The 20,725-nt window shown below is 49.1% G+C and overlaps 2 protein-coding genes across 16 annotated transcripts in view; one reads left to right on the forward strand and one right to left on the reverse strand.

The window, feature by feature from the left end:
• Positions 1-532: 532 nt before the first annotated feature.
• On the forward strand, positions 533-13,672 carry TCP11 (t-complex 11). Of its 2 annotated transcripts, XM_059717268.1 has the most exons (10): positions 533-790; positions 1,260-1,404; positions 3,179-3,311; positions 4,885-5,005; positions 6,037-6,257; positions 7,932-8,068; positions 8,611-8,831; positions 9,286-9,470; positions 9,936-10,099; positions 11,647-13,672. In XM_059717268.1, exons 1-10 carry the CDS (start codon positions 548-550, stop codon positions 11,877-11,879), a joined length of 1,803 nt encoding a protein of 600 aa, XP_059573251.1. In that variant the 5' UTR covers positions 533-547; the 3' UTR covers positions 11,880-13,672. The 2 variants fall into 2 exon arrangements, with proteins under 2 accessions (XP_059573251.1, XP_059573252.1); XM_059717269.1 differs by lacking the exons at positions 533-790; positions 1,260-1,404; positions 3,179-3,311; positions 6,037-6,257 and having other exon boundaries at positions 4,916-5,005.
• Positions 13,434-20,725, reverse strand: part of ANKS1A (ankyrin repeat and sterile alpha motif domain containing 1A) — a 153,685-nt gene continuing 146,393 nt past the window's right edge. For 13 of the 14 annotated variants that reach the window (XM_059717260.1, XM_059717253.1, XM_059717267.1 and 10 more), the window contains one exon: positions 13,434-20,084. In XM_059717260.1, the coding sequence (XP_059573243.1) occupies positions 19,965-20,084 (120 nt within the window). In that variant the 3' untranslated portion in view covers positions 13,434-19,964. The remainder of the gene's footprint in view (positions 20,085-20,725) is intronic. The other variant, XM_059717256.1, reaches the window with a different exon arrangement.

The raw sequence follows: 20,725 nt of genomic DNA on the forward strand, positions 1-20,725 counted from the left end.
ACCTAGTCCCACAACACCAGCTACAAATACAGCAGGTCCTACACAAAATGGCTCCACTCTTCCTCCCTCCCTCCCTCCTCTAGCTAAACATCTGCTGTCCAGAACGATTTCCTATCCTGCCACCTCCCCCCGTTCCTATGGTATGTCCCAGCAACCCTCTGTTTTGAGCCACTCTGGGACATTCCATTCCGCAAAACAGGGGGGGGATAGGGTCTAGGAAATTAGCTCCAAAAACAGCAGTAGCTGGATCAAATATGTTGCTATTACGCCAGATTAATGAACGAGTTGTTTCTGAGGCTGGTGTTTGTTCTCTCCAGGGAGCCTTGAAATGATGGCAAGACTGGGAGGGATGGTATCTGGCGGACACCCCTCTTACCATTCGTTTGGTTCGGTCCGGGCAGCGGCACGTTACGGGCCCAGCTGTAGAACAGACCATTTCCCAAAGACGTTGGGGGGGTCGCGTTAGGCAGCCTCGGGAAAGGGGGCTCCGAGGCGGCCACGGCGGCTCACGAGCCCCTTAGCGCTGCCCAACAGCTTGCTGTGTGCGATGGGAGGCGGCCTGGCCTCTCCGGTGCCGCACGGAGCCGTTGAAGGCCTGAGCAGCGCAGCGTTCCCCCCCCCGCGGGCGCACTTGGTTCAGCCCAGTTCGAAGCCGGCGCGGGCCCAGGAGCCGCCGGACCAACGGCGCCCGCGGGCGGAGACACCGGCCGGAGCCCCGGCCGCCGGGCCCCGGGCACAGCGCGCCGCCGAGGGAGCAGGGCCGCGCTCCGCCGCCACACACTGCGGCCCGGTACCGCCCTGCCTACCGGGGACCCCGCCACCACTTAGCTTGGTCGTTTCCTAGGGACCCCCTCCCCATCGCTTAGCTTAATATCATCCTGTGTACCCCTCCACCCCCCCCCCCGCCTGCTTTGGTCCTTTCCTGGTGACCACCGCACCTCACTAACTTTGGTATCGTCCTGGGACCCCCCCCATGGACCTTGGTATCTTCCAGGGGACCCCCCCCTTACTTCGGTATCTTCCTGGGAGCCCCTCCTCCCCCACACACACACTTGGTATCATCCTGCCTGCCTGCTTTCGTCTCTTCCTGGGACCCCCCCCTTTACTTTGGTATCATCCTGGGATCTATGGCCTCCCCCTCTCTTGCCCAGGTGTCCCCCCTAGGCTCCCTGCCTTGCCCTGCCCCCCCCACGTCCAGGCCTGGGGTGTGGTTGTGCTGCCCACCAGCCTTGGCCAAGCCCTCTCCTCCCTGCCTCCAGGACAGGATGCCGAACCCTGGGGAGAAGACGCCCCTCGGCGATGGCGAGGACCCGGAGGTGCCCTGCAGCCCTGGGAAGGCCCGGCAGCCGGAGGAGACCCAGCGCGGAGACATGCCCAGCCTCTGCCCACCTGCTGTCCCACCCTGTAGGTCCCGCTCTGTGCGTGCCAGCGCAGTCGGCTTTCTGGGCACGCGGCGCCCAGCTCATTGCGAGCAGCAGTGTAACAAGGCACTGCTGAGGGGAAGGGCCCAGCTCCGCGCATGGTGCAGCATGCACAAGCCCCGCTCCAGGGCTCGCTCGCCACGGGATGGGCTGGCCGCATGCCGGCCTGGATCGGACCCCAGGCTGTGTGCACGCACAAGGCCACTCCGGCAGGGCACCCCATGCACTACGTGCAGAGTGAGCCCTGGAGCAGGGCTGCCACGTGCTGGATGTGAGGCTAGACCGACTACACGCAGCACGGGGCTGATGGCGCACGCTGTGTAGGGCTCTGCCAGGCTGGCCTCGCACGCTGGCTACTGCACGGCCCAATCTGGAGCAGCCCCAGAGCCAGCGCACAGGACCAAGCCGGTACAGGCACCACCTGCATCGCACCCTGGACTAGCCTCAGACTGCGGGCAACACCCCTGGTGCTGGGTCCCGCCTGTGCACCACGCTGGCTTTGCATGCCTCACGAGTCAGTCCAAGACTCAGGGGCCAGATCATAGGGTTGTATAGGCCAGATCCGGCCTGCAGCCCAGACGTTCAGCACCCCCGCCCGAACCGTTCCTGGCCTGTTGGCCAGGGTGTGACAGAACCTAGGATCCACTGAAGTGGGCATCACACAGGACACCAGCCTGGGCCTCCAGGGTAGGGGGGGTGGCTGGAGAATGGAAAGTGTAAAGGCCACTCAGTGCTGTGCTCATGTCTTTCATCTGGTGCTTGGGAATCCAAGGCTGGACTTCCCACCCCAAGGGGAAAGCTGCTGCGGCTTTCTGGGAAAAACACCAGAGATCCATGTCCTTTAGGTTGGTGAACAAGCACCGGGTGGGATTACCTGGAAGGTTAGAATCCAAATCATCTGCTTTTCCAGTGGTCACAAGGTGTCGCTCTTTCTTCACCATCATACAAGTCGAAATGCATTCCCTTGGTCTGAGAGGAAAGAGCTCGTACCAAAGACATGACTCTAGGTTACTTCACAGCTGGAATTCTCAGATGACCTGGATCTTATTCTGTGTGTATGAGGGGCTGGGGGAGGGCAGGCCAAGGGTAGCTGATGCATCTTTGGTTTTCTAGATGTGCATCAACCAGTGCAAGCAGACCTGACCCTTTGCACTTCAAGCTACTTAAAGTGAGCAAATTCCCCAATGGAGGGAACCTCTTGAAAAACAAATCTGAAATGCTTGCTTCTGAGCGAGACAAGTTAACCGACATCAGCTCTTTTATATGATTTTTTATTCATCTCACTCAAACCAGTGTCTTATGCTGTCCGCAGGAAACTGTTTTAAACAATGTTTCCCACATTGCTGTTATCAACAACCACCCATTACTAAAATTTAAAAGTGTGCCGAAATTTGCCTCTCATTGAAGTCAGTGAAAGTTTATCTTATGATTTCCGTGGGAAAAAGTTCAGCCATTCAAATTTTAACCATTTAGAAAAATACATTTTAATTGTTTAAATGAAAGCTGTCACTTTCCCTTTTTTGTCCATTTCACAGTTCAGTCATCAGCCAAAAGCTTTGTTTGTAATATTCTCAAGGGATTTTTCAATCCCTCTTCTCAAACATATTCATGTTAAATCTCCATTCGTGTTAAATCTCCATAAATATTACATTTATTTTAGACTCTGTTTTTGTTAAACGTTGGATCTAAGATAATAATTAGTTGTGTTCTCTCCAAATGACCTAAGTCTCATTAATTTCTCTTATCCTGTTCTGTAGCCAGTCCTCCACAAGCTCTCTCCATGGCAGAACTATTAGAGACTGCTCAAGAGGTGTCCAAAATGACCATTGCACATGAGATTGTGCTGAATCATGACTTCAAGGTACAACAAGTGAACTTTGCACCAAACAGGTATGTTATACTTGGTTTCCCTTCTAGCTCAGGGCTCAAGCATGGAAAGTTTTGTGGTTGTGACAGAAAGCTGTTAACAGCCTGTGGAATTGGTATTTTTTGGTGTCTCATGGCTTCATGCATCAAGAAAGCCTGAAAGGCTTTTTCCACAACTTTATATTCATAAACATAAAAACTAAATTTGTCATTTTGTAGCAGAGCACTGGAGTGTGCCTGCTTCTTTAGGGCACAAGTAGCCTACGGGGGCTAATGAGAGGCTCACCCAACAGGAAGAGGGCTCATGCTGGAGCTATATAAGCCCAGAGCCTGAGCCGGTCAGGTAATTTCTAATTGGCCATCACAAAGTGAGCTCCTGGCAGCAGGCCTCCTGAAGGGACTGGAGTTCATGTAAAAAACCTTGCAGGTCTAACAGAAGAGGAAGGCTACGTGGGCAGAGGAAGGCAGGGTTTTACAAGCAAGTGGCCTTTATTTTAAACCCATAGAGGGTCTGTGTCCAAGGAGGGGCTGAGCCGGGCCAGAGAGCCCACAAGCCCAGTAGGGGCTGTGTGCAGGACCAGGGGTCGGAGAATTCAGAATAAGACTGTGTAAAGGACCGGGGGGGCCTCTTTAAATAGGAATAGACAACATCAATAGGAGAGAACACCTGCAAGGCTTAGGCTTGTGGTGTAGGGAAGCAACAAAGTCACGCAATGAGCCCTTAAGGCTACAAGTGCCTGGCAGAGGTATGGACAAGGCCAAGCGGGCCTACTAGCCTAGTGGCACAGGACTGTGATTGAGGGGACCCAGGAGGGGCCCAGTGGTGAGGGACACAGGCCCAGGCTCATTCAGAGCCCATAGGCACAACCTTCAATAAGAACAAGGCATTGCGAGCAAGTGAACAAGGGAGGGCTACATTAGAGCCTGAGCCAGGCAGAGGCCACCAGTGTCACGACCACCCCCGTGGCTTTGGCCCTGCAACATGTTTAGCCCTGATTTTACTGTGGGACAGTGAGGTCACGTATGGACAGTGACCTTTTCTTAAATATTGAGCAAAGGAGCAGAGTTGTTGACTCCTTAGCAAAGCGTGCTCATCTCTCTGCGCTGTAGTTATAGACTTCCTGCATTCTGCCTGGGACAATTCACCACCAGAATATCCTTCTCATTGCAAAGCAGATGCCTTATAGAAAGGTATCCTCTCATTCTTCTGTAAGGATGAGAGTAGTTTGGGGCACTGAAAGGAGTTACCTGCAACTCTGGCAGATTGGCCAGACACCTGCAGCTGGGTGGGGCTGCCTAGATTTTTGCTATATGGCAAAGTAAGATTAAGTGCATGCAGTGTCAGTGAAAGGTTGCTAGGAAGGAACCCCACTTTGGAAGAGTGCCGAGGTATGTTGCTTCCAGATAGGAGAAAAGATTCAGAGGTTCATTCTGTATTCCATGTTCTGGATGGTGACTGTACAATCATAGGAAAGGGAGGGAAGATCATAGGAAAGGAGGAATCATGGCCCCTCCACAGCAACAGATCATATCAGCAAGAGATAAATGGCTGATGCTAGTCAGGTATTTGTACTAGCCTTCCACCCCCTTTCCACAGCCTGGAAAGCAGAGTGAAGGAGACCTTGCACAAAGCCTTCTGGGACAGCCTAAAAGAACAGCTCTCCACTAGCCCACCAGACTACACACACGCCATCCGGCTGCTGCAGGAAATCAAAGAGGTGAGCAGCTCCTGAGACAGGACAAACAGCTAATCTAGTCTTTTACCGAAGACTGGTTCTGTGTAGCCCAAACCCCCCTGGTTCACTCATAATTGGGGAACACCCAGTCAGGCCATCCAGAGGGCTAACCCACAGATGGTAGAACAGCTTCCACATCTTCCTTTTCCCCAGTTGCATTTGTTGATGGCTTTGCTAAGAGGATATTGCCCTTTCTTTTTAATACAACACTGACCCCTTCATTTGCTTCATGTAAAACTAAACCTCCTTTTGTTGAATTCAGTGGCAGAGTTCCAGTGACTTCAGCCTACATTCCAATTCATTGAGATGGGTCTTCTACCTCTGAGCCCAAATGTACTGAAATAGATGCTTCCTCAATTAAAAATGAATTACATTATTAAAACCTTGTTTTTACAAGACTTCATACAGAATGAATCCTGGGACAGATGCATACTAAACAGCAAACATAACATCACCAATGCAAAGAGCTATCTACGTAGTGAAAACACTCTACCAACCCGAGAAAGTGCCTCGATAAAAATCCCCCTTACAGTAATAGTGATTATGCCCTTCCATGCATCATCTCTGCTAAGTATAAAACACCAAAATTGTATAACAAGATGCCCATTTCATTATACACAAGCATCCGTCTTTAATGTCCAAGCACACAACATACTAAACAAGAAATCAGTATTTAAAACTATCAAAACAGCCAGACCTTCCTTATAGCATCACGCATTACTTACCTTACTCAGCCCATACTCTCCCAGTCCTGACAGGATACACATCTCCAAAAAAGCCTTGGAGAGCATTACAGGTATAACTGTAATACAGAACAAAAACTGCTCAGTCAGGAAGCAATGATTAGTCATTTGGCACTTGGAGCATCCCTAAAGGGAGCAGTTAGGGACAGACATTCTTGGGCCTCCAGGCCCACGAAGCCAGCGTGGATCCCTGCTGAGTAACTCTGGGAAGGTAGGGGTGTTGCTTGGTTGCAATGGAAATCTCCATCTTCATTTCTTCCCTTTGGGCAGACCCTACTGTCACTGCTGCTGCCTCGGCAGACCCGCCTACAGAGCCAGATTGAAGCTGCTCTGGACTTGGAGCTGATCAGGCAGGAGGCCGAACATGGGGCACTAGACATTCCCAAACTCACCACGTACATCCTCAGCACAATGGCAACGCTTTGCGCGCCCATCAGAGACGAGGAAGTGCAGAGACTGCAGAGCCTGACAGACCCAGTTCAGCTGCTCAGGTGGGCTTGCCATAAACCAGTGTATCCCATACCAGTAGAACAGCGTCTGGGACGTCCAGGGCCTCCTGCACAGGACCAGCATCTCAGTAGGACCTTAAAGCACTTTTGGACCTCAGCTCGTCCTCCCCAGGGATATTGAATTTCTGCCTGTTAATGAAAAATTGGTGCAAGCTTCTAACACCTAGCTGCTGCTTAGCAGCGAGGGAAGCTCTTTGTGAAATAAATAAGGTTCGGTCCAGTTCCTGGACGATGTCTGTCCCCAAAACAAAATTGCCATTGCAGGTAGCAGAATCACTGATATAGCTATACCAGAGAGGGAGAGGATGGAATGAATCACAGCACTTGAATCGCCTTCTGCGGAGATTCTAATACAGTCCTATCACTATTGTCTGAACACATCCCAAGTCTGTAAAAGGAGAAATAAACTCACTATCTTCCATCCTACAGGAAAAATGGTTAAGTAGTTTGTAAGGAGCAGTATGTGCATGTGTCTCTGCATATCAAGTCAGAGAGATCAACTGGGCCCAATGGTTTTTTCTTTTGAGGAAATGAGTTTTCTATTCTAGCCCTGGGTCCCATTTCCTTCACTTACAAGCATCCCCCGCTGACGCATAGTTTCCGTTTCACTCAAATGTAGAGGCTGAGAGGGGTCCCAGTTACCTCTCCCCTCTGGTTATCCCTGGTAGGTCAGTGTGGATACAGTGCCGAGTAGCTTGCCCTGCCCCTGTTCATGCTGTACCAGTTTAGAGGATAATGCAGTCTAAGGCTCTCAGTTTGGCACTTTTTCCCCTGCCCACACAGAAGTACATCTTTTAAAAATATCCTTGATCCTTTAAAAAAAAAGCTGGTGGGTCATTTGTGGGATTTTGATATTGGGTCCCCCTTCAGTGGTCATGCCCAGAACTGAAGCATGGAACTCTGTTCATCTTGGCATTGGTGTCATTTGCCCCTAGCTGGAGCTGGCGCACTGACTCCTCATAAGACACTTACAGGATCATAAAAAATAGAACTGGAAGCTCTGTAGGGAGGTTGAGTCCATCCCTCTGCCCCAGTGCATGTTGTCTTATCTTTGGTGCCCCTTGCTCATCTCATTTGACCCCTTGGCTTTTAGTCCTGCCTCAACGGGCTTCTACAGTAGCTTTCTACTTGTCTACTTGAATTAGTTCCTACTTTTCATTCAATCCCTTCCTGAGCTTCACGTTATTGAATAGTTCAGGACTTAACTAAGTTGGTCCCTCATAACTCTTCCTACTTTTTGTTTGTACTCGTGTATACTGAGCATTCCCTTGAACTCCTTTTTCTCTTTAGACTCGCTTCCAAGGCAATCCTATCCACAAGTTTTCAAGTTTACTGAAGTCTGACGTCCACAGTCTTTCTCCTGCTATTCTCCCTCCTCCTCTTAAGGATTGTAACTATTTTACAGTCATTGTCACCCAAGTGCTTTCCACTGTCACTTTCTCAGCCAGTTCCTCCCTGGTGGTTAGAAAGAAATCTAGAAGACCTTTCCCACTAGTTGCTTTCTTCATTCACTGTATCAGAAGAGTCCTCACCACTTTCTAGAAGCTTTCTGGGCAGTCTGTGTCCTGCTCTACAACTCTCCCCAATAGAAGTCTGGGGAGATAGGGCCTCCCATTATTCATAACTAGCATTTTTTTCTCTTTTACTGAACCCCAGAGAGATTTTCAGGGTGCTTGACTTGATGAAAATGGATATGGTGAACTTCACTATCCAGAGCCTCCGTCCCCACCTGCAGGACCGTTCCATCGAGTACGAGCGGAAGAAATTTCAGGAGCTCCTAGACAAGCTGCCTAGTAAGTCTGGGAAGGGGAGAGAAGTGCTGGGGTTTGCTGCTTCACCTTCACGTGTACTTTTCCAAGGATTAGGAATCACACTGTGGCACAGCAGGAGCCTAGGCAAGAATTAAAATTCCCAAACTACAGCAGGAGAGGGAGGTGCTTGACTGTCTGGCTGCAGAGGCCTCACACAACCATAGGCTAACTCAATCCTCAGTCAGGGATTTGTAGGGTTAGAGCATGGGCTCACCCAAGCCGAGACTTGGCTCGCAATGAGCAGACTGTTTAATCTGCTACAACTTTTCCCTTCACAAAACGGAGAGAATCCCCATCCCAAAGGGGCTCGTGAGAACCGGGGAATGTGTACAGAGCATTTCACAAGGAAGTGGCAATATTTTATCAGACCCATATTCACCTCTAGCAAAGCGTTTCTGGAACATTAAAGCAGAGGTTTAATTAGCTCCTCTCTGTTGCACTTTGAGGCTCTACTGCTGTTAACAGCTCCATCATTCACCTGCCCTGTCCAGTCTCTTGCACACGTCTCTCTAATCCCATTGCAGGCAGCCTGGATCACACGACAGAGTGGCTACGCAAAGCAGCAGCAGACACCTCTGCATCTCCTTCGCTGTCCCCATCCCAGCCTGAGTCCAACATCCCACCTGCCTCATCCCTACAGGGGGCAGTCCACAGGAGTTCAGACCTCCCAAGTCCCACATCTGTGCTAAACCAAGGCTACATGAGTCTGCTCCATTGGGAGCCTGGACAAGAAAAATATCCCGAGGTAGGAGTCACCTTCTGGTCAGACAGGGAGAGGCTCTGATGCCTTTATGTGGAGGACAGAACTGACTTTAAATACAAGCAAAAACCCCCAGAACAGACAGGTTCCTAGGCTGCCCCCCGTCTGAGAGTCTGCAATAGGACTGCCAGGGATGAAAACAGCATTTGCTGGATGCACAATCCCTCCTTGGCAGGGGAGGCATGGCATTCGAGACCAACTTCCCCTCTTGCATCAGCTACGGTCCTCCCAGCACAAAAGGACCTCCCTGCTGCTGGAGTTTGAGCTTGGTCAGTAATTCAGAACCTTCCCCTTCCTGGATCCCTCCCATGTAGCTTTAGAAGATAGCAAGGGTGGCCATGGACCTTGCCCTCTGCTTGAGAACTTACCTGCTCAGTAAGCATAGTTCCAATCTCCATGCCTGGAAGGGGGATTTGAGCTCCTTCCCCCTTCCCCACAGACACTGTTGATGGATCAAGCTCGGCTGCAGGAAGTACGATCACAGGTGAATCGTCTTACCATCATAGCTGCGGTCCTGCTAGTGACCACTGGCATGTGTGGAAGCGCCTTGTGCAGCTCACCTGGGTTTGTAGATAGGCTGAAACGGGTAACAGAGGTCCTCCTGGAAGGGCTCCCTCATACCAGGTGCGTTATTTGAACAGTTTTGTTTGCCAGATGGGCAAGTATGCCATTGACAGCTGGTTATAAGATAAACTGCTGGACTCAGCTCCAGGACTAGCAGAGAACCAATCACTAGGCATATCTTCTGCCTTGGGGAGGAGCTGACCACCCCTTCCCCGTTACCCTAGGCTTGGCGATTCACTGGCTGATGAAGAATCAGTGGTGCTGATCCTTTCCTCAAGGGAGGGAGCATCAGAGTAGCTTTCTGTCACTGCTGGCTCTTTCCAAAGAGCAGAGCAAGGAGAACTTAGTCCATGAATGATGGAAGGCACCAAAACAGCATGGCTGGCTGTCCCCCGCACAACACGTGCCCGCAGGCCTGTGGAGGGACCTCCCTGGCTGTACTAATGCTGTGGGACTTGCTCCCTGCCCTGTAACAAACCTAACCAGCAGCCAGAGTGAGTGTCACAAACTTTTACACGATTCTAGGTTTGAGGAAGCTTTACTGGACATCAGCCATCAAGTATGCCAAGAAGTTAGTCGGACTCTCTCTCAGCTGGGTTGTCCTCCTCTCAGCAGTGACAATACCGCTTCCCTCAAAGGGCAGATAAAGAGCATCACAGACAAGGACAACGCCGTTCGAAGCGTCATCGGTGAGTCCTGAGCAATGCAGAACTCGATGGGGATGGAACTTGGGTTCCTGAGCCAGTACATGGCCCTCAATGTAGCACCCTTGGAGAGTGCAGTACTTTCCATCCACAGGGCTGTTCGACATAGGTAGTCACTATGAAGAATGGGGGGATAGGGAGAATGAGGGACACCGATTTACTGCTGGAAGCTGAGGGCAGAGTTCATTGCTTGGCCCCTTAGCTCAGACTGCCAAGAAAAAAGCCACCAGGTTGGGAAAGAGACTGACTGGTGCCTTGCTCCTCCGGAAGCCCCCCTAACGTTGGTTATTTTTTTGGTCGAGTTACTGGTCAAGCAGGAAAAAAGCAGTATACCCCCCGAGCCCTGTTGTCCAAGTTAATAAGGAAAGTGACCAAGTTTACTCACTGTAATAGTAATCTCTGCCCCATGCATCATGAGGCCTGTATCACTATATGGTGTCACAACTGTCAAAGTGGAAGAACGATTCATTTTAAATCACTGGCTCTGCAAATTGCCACAAGGGCTCCGCTTCTCCAGGAAGTTTGCAGCCTTGCATTTGGCAACCCCTTGCTCTATAATGTTGCTCTATTCAAACTATTGACCAAGGGATTTTGCTAGATCAGCTGTTACTTGCTGCTGATCATGGGCTTCCTGCGGCACTGCAGGCAGCTGAACACACTGTAGGGGAGATATCCTGGGTCCACAGCTTCTAAGTGTTTTCACATGGGACTTGCTTTTATCTATTACAAAAACCAGGGCAAAGGATTTTTCCACCCACTGCTTGGTACAGGTGAGTTTCAGTCTCCACTGCCTGGTTGGACTCTGCCCCAATTTGTGCTCATTCCCTCCAAAGCCAGAGCAGGTGGGATAAGGTGAAGCACCTTAAAAAGCTGCAGCAGTGGCCTGAGGCAAACCTTGACTTTCTGAGATAACTCAGCCTGTGCAGTGATGGTGACTCACCCAACTGCTGTGATAGTACAGAATATTTGAGCCCAAAAGTCATGTTACCAAGCAGCCTTTCCCTCCGCGGGTTTGCTGCTCCCCAGGCAGCCAAGATAATCAAACACTGAAGTAATATGTTCTCAGTATTAAAGTCACCCTGGACCAGTCACTCCTCTCAGAACCACTGAATACACACTTCATATAAAAGCAATGCTATATGGCAGCTGGCTGGCTGAACCCCAGCTGCATGTTCTCTGGGGGACACATCTGAAACCTCTTTTCCATTTGAAAACATGGCATTGTGGCTGTTTAAATTTAATCCCTGGCTCTGGTAGAAGCATAATCTTAAATTCCATATTCTCTGTTGACATTTGATGGGATGTGGGGGAAAAGTGCATTACACTCCTGATACTACACTCGATCTGAACCGTCAAGAGGTCAAGAAGCAATGTGAACCATGTGAAAGACCAGAAGCAGGAAAGCAATTTGAGCGTGCACCTGTTCTGCAGCACTGAATCCATGTACCAGCTGTTGGAAGGATTGATTCTTTCCTAGCTGGATCACCGTATTAAAATCTGTTCCTATCACACCTTTATTTTGATACCCACAGAGCAACGGATCCATTCGTTCCTCAGCCTCTGCCTGTCTCCTGCTGAACAGAAATCTCTTGAGAACTTTCCAAAAGGCCTCGCTCCTATTCAGGAAGAACTGAGGGAAGTCGGCCGCAGGTTTGGCAGTGTGACTCATCACAATAGGCAGGTGTTTGGACCCTACTATTCAGGAATTTTAAAGAAAGTCCTCCTCCCAGAGGTGGAGCCAGAGGCTGGGATCGATTCTTTCTAACCGTCTCATAGAAGGCAGTGGGAGCAGGAGAGGGAGGGGGACTCTGGGGCAGTCTTTCAAATCATGCGTTAGCTTATGAAGTCAGTTGCAGCCAACGAAGCCGCTGCCCTGGCTTGGTATAGCAGTAGCCCAAGCACTAGCGCAGCTGGGCCATCATAGCTCTTGCGGAGAACTGCATAAACAACAATGGACAATACACCAGGGCTGTCTGAATAAACCCTTACGCTGAAAAAACAGTTGCCCTCTTTCTTCCCCCCACCCCAACCTGCCATTGCTTCCGTGTTGCCGTAGGTGGTCTCATGGGCTGGGGAGTGGTGAATTTACATGGCAACACAAAAAAAGGGGGGTTCTGCAGCCTGGGCAACCTCAATTCCCCTCCTTCTCAGCTGTTCATTTTTCTATAGGGTTTTACCCTAGGGACAGTATTTGGATTTGACAAAGCAGCTAGATGTACTTATGTTTGCTTGGAAAATCTCACTCGGTTTCACGCTGTCCCTTAAGATTTTGCACAAAGCAAGAACTACCATGGCATTCTGACCTATAAGACTGTAGTATTTATGCACTAGCCATATTTTACTCAGCTTGTGAATATACTGGGAGCAGAGCCTGAATTGTGACCTGCATTGAAGTGGCTGGACTTTCTTTCTTGTAGACAAGCTTCTCAACTTTTGACGTTGTAAGTAATAGATCACCACCACCGTCTCTTTGCTAAAGCCATACTGTGCTGTCCCAATGCCAAAGTCTACAAGTGTGACCACTGTTTTGTATGGACCATTTGCTGACAGTAATCACAGTGGAGAAGCAAGCAGCTCTGTCCTGTCTATGGATGTAGCTTTACCACTTGTCTGGCCTAACTAGGATAAGAGAATCAACATCTACTTTGCCCCAATAAGGGGAGGAAACCACCCTTATCAAAAACTCTGACATGGGTCCACTGACGGGTATCAGCAGTCAGACAGAGCAAGAGTGCAACTAGCCAGCTGCCACACACCCCAAAGAAATGGGTACTCAACAGTACACTGAGTGAGGTGAGTGGAGACAAGTTAAAAATGTCATCTTTATCTTGAGCAAAACCATTACCTGGTAGTATCCTTCATCTCATGCAGCTGAGTTCAGAAGTCAGCATACAAGAGCCAGTGCCCAGCTCCCCACGATTTTCCTACCTGCTGCACAGGTCACCCATCTTCTGGAGGAGAAGGAAGGCAGCACTGCTTTGGACGGGAAATGCAGGTTCCACGCTTGAAAGCTCAGCAAGGAGGGAACTTATGGTTGTCTGCTTGCAGCTGTTTTACATTGTGTAAGAGCTTTTGCAGAGATGACTGAGAGGTAACTGGAGTAAGTGCAAAGAGGGCTGTCAGGGAAACCAGGAGAGGTCACTTTTTCCTTTGAACATGAAGGAGGATAAAACATTTCTGCTTGTTCAACTAAAACAACCATCTGTTGTACGAGGCACCAGACATTTGTGGTGTCATGTCTGCACTCCTAGAATGGAGCTCCACGTTTTTAAAGCAAAAGACTTGCATAGCATTTACGTCCCAATAACGGAGGCACACGTGTGTGTCTAAGTTTATTTATTCAGTCTGTTCTAAGTTGTACAATTATGAAAACAACAGAACGACTGCTGGAAGCCCAGGAATATTTACAATCTCGCCTTGTTGTAGTGAGGTCAGTCTATGTTGTTGCACAGATTGGTTACGTTTGGTACCACAAGATGTTTAAAATTCAGACAAAATTTGAACAGATCAACAATTGTATGTACAAGAAAATAAAAGGAAATAATTCAAGTATCAAAATACAGAGACAAAGATTAAATAACATTTGTATTACAAATCAGTCCCACTGCCATACATCACAATTAGCAAAAATGTCTACATTGCAAACTGAACTTGACTGTTCTCTGCCCTGTTGGGGAATCTCAGGTTATTCTTCAAAGGACAAGAAAGAGACGTCTGAGCTAGATCTACCATTGCAAGAGCAGCAAAGTTGCTTCCTTTTAAAAGTGAAATGCTGCAAAGTAATCCCAGATATGCCAGTGTGGGATCTAAAAGGGAGTGTGGAGTTGCAGAGTGCTAGTTATCAAATGAACGTGTCTTCAACTGATGCAACTGCTAAGAGAAAATCCTACTGAGGAATCTGAAATGGGTTGGGGATGCAGGGGGAGTGTAAATGCAATTAAACCTACTTCATTTTCACAGATACAGAAAAAAGAAATGGTCAGAGGTACCATTTGGTGTCTGGTCTGTATGTCACAGCCAGACTCCGGCTGAGCTTTTTTAAAAAAAAATTAGAAGCACATCCATGAAGATGCTATATAACTCTCTCTAGGGGAGGAAGTTGGAATGCAGCTCCACAAAGCACCCAGATCCCAAATGTTCCTTTCTTCTAGGATGAACAGTCCCAAAGCAAGACCAACGACAGAGCCGAACCTCTGACATTAGCATTCTTAGTAGATACAGAATAATAAAAAAAAAGAATAGTGCAGCTTTAATTTGATACACAGTGATCTCTGCCCCCTTGCTACTAAAAAGGACAACAATTAGTCTTAGCATCTAGCTAGAGCTCTCAGGCTGGACCCAGACCATCTACGAGTCTCTACAATACAATCTGCTCTTTGAAAACAGGAAGAAAAGTGAAGCAAAAGGCTGATACTACCTTGTTGCAGGTGCAGTGTTTAGCATTAAAAATCACATTCAGCACCAGAAATTGATACTGTGAAAAACCCTGTATGAAGGCAAGAGCCGGAATACTGCACAAATGGCAAAGTACCAGGGCAGTGGCAGTCACTAGAACTCTGGGAAGAGGCAGGGTCCAGGATGAGAGCCGCCAGCAGGCAAGTACCTTGAAAACTGTACCAAACCGAAAGGGAGATGAATGGCCAAAGCTACTGTCACGTCTAGCAACTAAGAAAAGGAAGATCTGGCTAGAAAACTGCATTGGGGGCTGCTGGGTCACTGAAGACAACAGCAAATTTGGAGTCTTCATCACCACTTCTGCATCTAGCCAACCTCAAAAGCTCATGCATCAGAAAAAAAGCTCACCTTCCTCCCAGGCAGAGGTTCAATTTGCAATCTCTCCAAACTGACTGTGCGGCCAAACACTGAATATTTACAGTTACATCAGCATGAACTGCCACGTATGTGTAACAAGGAATGTTAGGTTTCCTAAATTCATCAACTTAACAAATGTCTCGACTTCCACCTGCTAATCATTTACAGGTCTATGCCCTTGGGATTACAGTTTGCTTCTCTCAGCCTTACCATCAGCTGGGATGAGACTAAATTAAATCCAGACGTGCAGCAGCAACTGGAGTTGAAAGACACTTCATTAGGACGTATCGTTCTAATAAAGCAGCAGGGCACCACATCCTAGACCATCACGTCTGTCAGACCACGGCAACCGTGCAGCACTCCTTGTCTTTCTCTGTTACCACCTCTCCCCGGCAACAAGGTCCAGATGGAGAGAGTACTGCAAAGCTATTTGTTCATATAGTCACAGTCAAAACCACTGTTAAATACTCTGGTAGTCTGAATGAAGCATAAGTACACAGCACCTTCAAAATTGATGCACGGTGTTTGGGAATGTAACACTTTGATTTAAAATCTGCCACCCTTGGGTTGTTCGGATTTACTGTCCTGAACAGACTGTTTCGGCACAGTGCCCAGAACTGAACTCCTTTTTTATTCGTACTCTGAAACCCTGGTTCACTAATTAAATAATGAGCTAGAGTCAAAAAGTGCTAAATTACAATCGAATACATGTTAAAAAATCCAACCCCGCTAGGCATAGCTGCATTTAACAAATGCGGAGGATGCAGGACAGGCTGTAGGAAGAAACAAGCACCTGTCATTCAGCGAGTTAATGAACCCCTGGAAAGAGACTGAGCCCTTTTCACCGTAAAAATGTCGAGTCCTGCAATGCAACAGTTCTCTGTAGCAAGAGCAGGCTTTGTACCATCGGTTACACTGGGCATCTGCCATTCTAGGGTTACCGATCCTTTGCGGGCCGTTTTACTGAACTACATCCATCCCCCCACTTCTGGGCTTGGAGTGACTTAAAAAGTGAGAGAAAATCCAGCCAGCCAAGCTTCCTCACCTGCCATAAATTACTGTGTCCAAAACGTGGTTACCATTCATTGCTGCACGCCCAGAACTGAAGTAATTTAAGTACCATTAGAGATGCATCCTGGCCCCATTGCTAAGACTTCATCTACTCAGCGCAGGAGACGACGGTACCGTGTGGATTCTCTTAGTAAATAAGGATTCGCTCCCCCCACCCCTCCCATCCAAAATAATTGCAATATGCTACATGTGACTTGTGAACTTGATTCACTTCATATCATGGCATGTAAAAAGGAACAGTGGTTAAAAAAAAAAGTTGGTCTCAAACTAGAAAACATGGCATCACTCCCTTGACATCAGCAATCTCCTGTGCCAGAAATGTGGAGCTGCTTTTGTTAGCTGGTCACTTGGGATCCCTTCCCCCACCCTCTCAGCTTTGGAAGCCCTTACTGAGCAGCCAGACTATATTCAGAGGCAGACACCAGTGCCAGGTGGAGATCTTCTTCACGTCGACGTGCCACTGCTTCTTAGGTCTCTGCCCAGTTACTACATTTCCATGGTAGAACACAGCTGCCTGTGGATCAGCTTTGCAGAGGCAAACAGAATGGGGGACAACATTAACAGAAAGCAAAAAAAAATGGAAATACGTTACTTATGAGTCATGTAAAAACCACTGCCAAGGGGGATGTCTGAGCCGGAGATGGGCAGTAACAGGGGCACAAACTTGGGGGCATTAGACGCAGCAAAGCTCTGGCTCAGACAGGGCTGCTTTGATGCCACCTGGCTTTGGATGTTCATCATTAAAAGGCACATGCGCTACTGGCCCAACTCCCAGAGATGCCAAGGACCCTGCCATTCCCAGCTGAAAACAGCGGGAGTTACAGGGACGCAGCCTCTGAAGAATCAGGCCTATATGTGGGCAGTTGTAACTAATGGTAAACTCGTAGAAGTAGGAGCTATCCTACCAAACATATCCTCAGTTCAACCTCTCTTTTGAGCTGTACGAAGAAAGATTTCAGAGCACTATTCACTGCCAGGAAAGATTCCAGGCCAGGATACCAAACTCAAAACTATCTACTGCAGTAGCCCTTAAAATACTGCAGTACTGTACAGCAAAACACAAAAACTTCCAGTAATGACAGCGGATGTTTTGGGCAATCCGAACACCATCGCCAGGGCAAGAATTCTTTCATTTCTGTACATGAAACCTCTTAGCACAGGGCCAGTGGTGTGTGACACATTAAATCTATGTGCCAGACAGCTTCCTTTTTTTTTTTTTTGTGCTTTAATAACTATCCTCCTCCTATCCCTCTTACTTGGATACAAACTAGCCAGGCCCTTATTTCTGAACTCTCAGTAGTTTGTCACACGAAGCACTGTCATGCGACGGCCCTAGAGATGGGGAAGCTAGGTACATTCCTGAGAAAGAGCCAGCAAAAGATTGAGAAACATCAGATTCTAATGTAGTTTTAGGGGTGGGAGCGGGGAAGACAGACCGATGCAAAAATGCAGAAGCCATCCCACAGTCTGCACTGGACTATGCTCAGCTGTGTCTGAGGTCCAACCTCCCGAATGGTTAGTTGCTGCCATGAGGATACTCAAAAAAAGACTTGGTACCCAGGTTACCAGCTCTAAATAACCAATTTGCATCAGTAAATGGCACTTGCTTAGGAAAAATTAGAGATAAGTTTCAACAGGCAGTTTGGAAATGCCGGGAGTTACTGGGGAGAGAAATCTGGAGAAGACGACAAGGGGGAGAGAGGAATTTTAAGATGCTCAGGACAGAGTCTTCACAACCGGGTCAGGGAGAGCACCGTAGCTGTCCCCAGCTTCTTATACAGGCATCTTCCCAGTACCTGTCACCTGTCCCCTGCCAGCTCCCCCAGGGCTGGGCCTCCTACAGCAGATTCGGCAAACAGTGCAAAATATATGGAAATCTGTACGCTTGTAACTAGCCCAAGATCACAGCGCTGTGATCACCATCCACTCTGAGCTGGTGCCCTAACACAGACCCACCTATTCAGCTGTTGCCCTGTGAAGGGGACAAGCTGTTTATAGGCTCTGCCTAATGAAAGCTGGTCAGGAGCCAAGATCCATCTTCCCTGCGCTTCTACCCTTTGTGTCGGGTACTCTGTGTGTCAGGAGAGTGAACTTGAGCGTACTGAGTTACTGCCACTACTTGGAAGTCACAGTGTCTTACACAAAAGGATCTCAAATTGCTTTGCAATGGATTAAGCCTCACATCACCCCTGTGAGGTAGGTATGATCCCCATCTTTTTTTAAATGGGGAAACCGAGGTAAAGAGAGGTTAAGTGACTTGGTCACACAGCAAGGCAGCGGCAGAACCAGGAATAGAACAACTCCCAGACCTGCGTGATCACTGGACCATGCTTCCTCCTCAGTTTCATCTTTTCGGTGAGCCTCGTTGTGTGGGCGAAACATAAATCAGAGCTGGCATTAGGCAAGGAACTCACAGAGGCACCTCTGAACAGTGTTCATATTGCCATGTTTTCTCACTAGCAAGCTGCTCCGAACATCTCTGTGGTTCACCAAGCCTTTCCTCCAAAGCACAGCCCTGCCCTTCTCTGTCCTGTGCAGCAAATGCCCTGCCGTTTCAGGTGCAAAGGGTTGAGAGTCCCGTTCAGGAACTACAGGCAGCCACTGCAGAGTCAGAGAGGACACTGACTGGGGAAGGAAGCGCACACACACTCACTCACAGGGAGACAGAGGGAAGAGAAAAGGGAAAGATGCCGGATCCTGTCTCCACCTAGGATGCCCATGTACCTCAAGCCATCCCCAAGCAGGGCCCTGATGTCTGGGGGCAAGGAGGTGGGATTTCCATAGCCCTCATTGTACAATATGTAATAGACTGAAAACAGCCTTGTGATTGGCAGAACTCGCTGGGATCACATTTCCCCCTTGGGCAGGAAGAAAGCTAAAAATGCGGGGAACCTGCTGAGCACAGCAAAGCTCCTGGCCCCTCAGCCTGTTTTGGTCAAACAACATCCTTTAAACCCTCCTCCCAACCCCAGAAATACCCCTTCCCAGTACAGGATTCATGACATGAGCCTTAAAAAAATAAGCTCAACTCATTTACAGTTGGAAAAGCAAGAACTAAGCCAGTAGCTCACAGCAATTTGGTCAGCGCAAACATAAGGGCCCTGGAGCCCATCCTACACGAGGATGAAATACAGCTAGCTCTAGTGTGGTGGGCGGCCGAAAAGCCCCTGCTGGGCACTTCCTTTCTGTACCAACCCCAGTTTCCAATATGGGTCAAAGGACAGTGGGAACAGCCCCAAAACCCAGACCCGCTCTCCCATCAACCTGCACAGGCAGGTTTCCAACACAAGGCTTCAGGCTGGGGGCAGGGGGAAGGAAGAAAGGGAAAGCGAGAGAGAGAGATTGTGTGTAGGATCCATGCGAGGAAATCTAGCGAGTGTTATTTGCACAGGATCACAGTGGTTAGTGTCCATTCAGATGACAGGTAAAAAAGAGGGGAGACAGTTTGTTGAAACAGTACGCAGCCGTGGCTCAGTCTGGAAGTAGAGAATCTAGAGCGAGCGCGTGCGTGCACCTCGGAGACAGAGCTCTGAACAGTCCCAGCATAAGAACGGTACATATAAAAAGCCTGGGGAGTGTCACGTCGCCCCAGAGATTCACAGTGCCAGAGCGAGGGGGAAGAGGGGAAACGGCAGGCAGCTTCCTGGATCCACATCTCAGACTCCTGCCGCCTGCAACCCTCTGCATCTCCCACCTCACAGGGATCTAAACATGGCACTCTCTCAGCGTGTTACCCTTGTTTCCGAGTAAGGAGAATTCACAGTGTTCAGGAGTGATCAGGTACAAAAGCCGTTTAGTCTACAGTATCCTAGTGCTGCTGCTGCTGCTTCTGATGGAGTAGTGCCTAGAGGTGGGACTCAGTGCCAGCAGCTGGAGGGAGGGAGTTTAGAACAGCAGACAGATCAGATCGCAAAGGCACGGTTAGACTAGGTGGACACAGGGTTGTGTGCGTGTGTGTGTGTGTGATTTAGAAGATAGTGGTCTCATACTTAGTGCTGAGGGTCCTCTTGGATTCCTGTTTGGGGTCCACAACCCAGGAAACACTGGCATGAGACTGGGAGTCTTGGTCCACTTCAGATGGCTCCAGCTGGAAAACATTGGGGGTGAGGGGGAGAGACAGGTGGTCAGAATCTGCTCATGTGAAGAGGCCAGGGTTGAGACAGGCCTGAGAAAACGTTCAGAAAGCACTTGACAGCGATAGGAAGGGAGACCTCAAAGCTATCTACAGGACCATACTAAACAGCATGTGTGTTGGCAGGGGGAGCAGCTCTCATGGGGGCAAAAGTCCCAGTTGGATTCAGCCATCATTTCTGCCTACACATCAAGGAAATGTTTGAAACTGGCCACGAGTACTGATCCTGAGCTCAGACCTCTCTCCGTGGCATCTATATCCACGTTCTGGACCGGGGCAGCTTGCCTAATCTCGCAGGTAAACAGCAGCATCAGTGCTACCCTGAAGATCCTCCAGCTCTTTGCAAAAGACAACTATCTGACCCGCTCTCCTGGACAAACAGCTCTCCCCTACCCTGGCCCTCCTGACCGTGACCTAAAAGGCTCTGATGCTGGCAGGATCAGAAGCAACACATTGTGTGCTGGCAGGGTGCAAAGGGAAGCGACAGTTCTCGGCACCGGTGAAGATGAACATGATATCACAGCTTGTCTTTGGGGGTCCTCTGTCCCCACATGAGAGGGATGGCAGTGCAGGCAAGAAGGGAGCACACACAGCAG

This window comes from Alligator mississippiensis, chromosome 14 (assembly GCF_030867095.1).
Source record: "Alligator mississippiensis isolate rAllMis1 chromosome 14, rAllMis1, whole genome shotgun sequence".
Lineage (NCBI taxonomy): Eukaryota > Metazoa > Chordata > Crocodylia > Alligatoridae > Alligator > Alligator mississippiensis.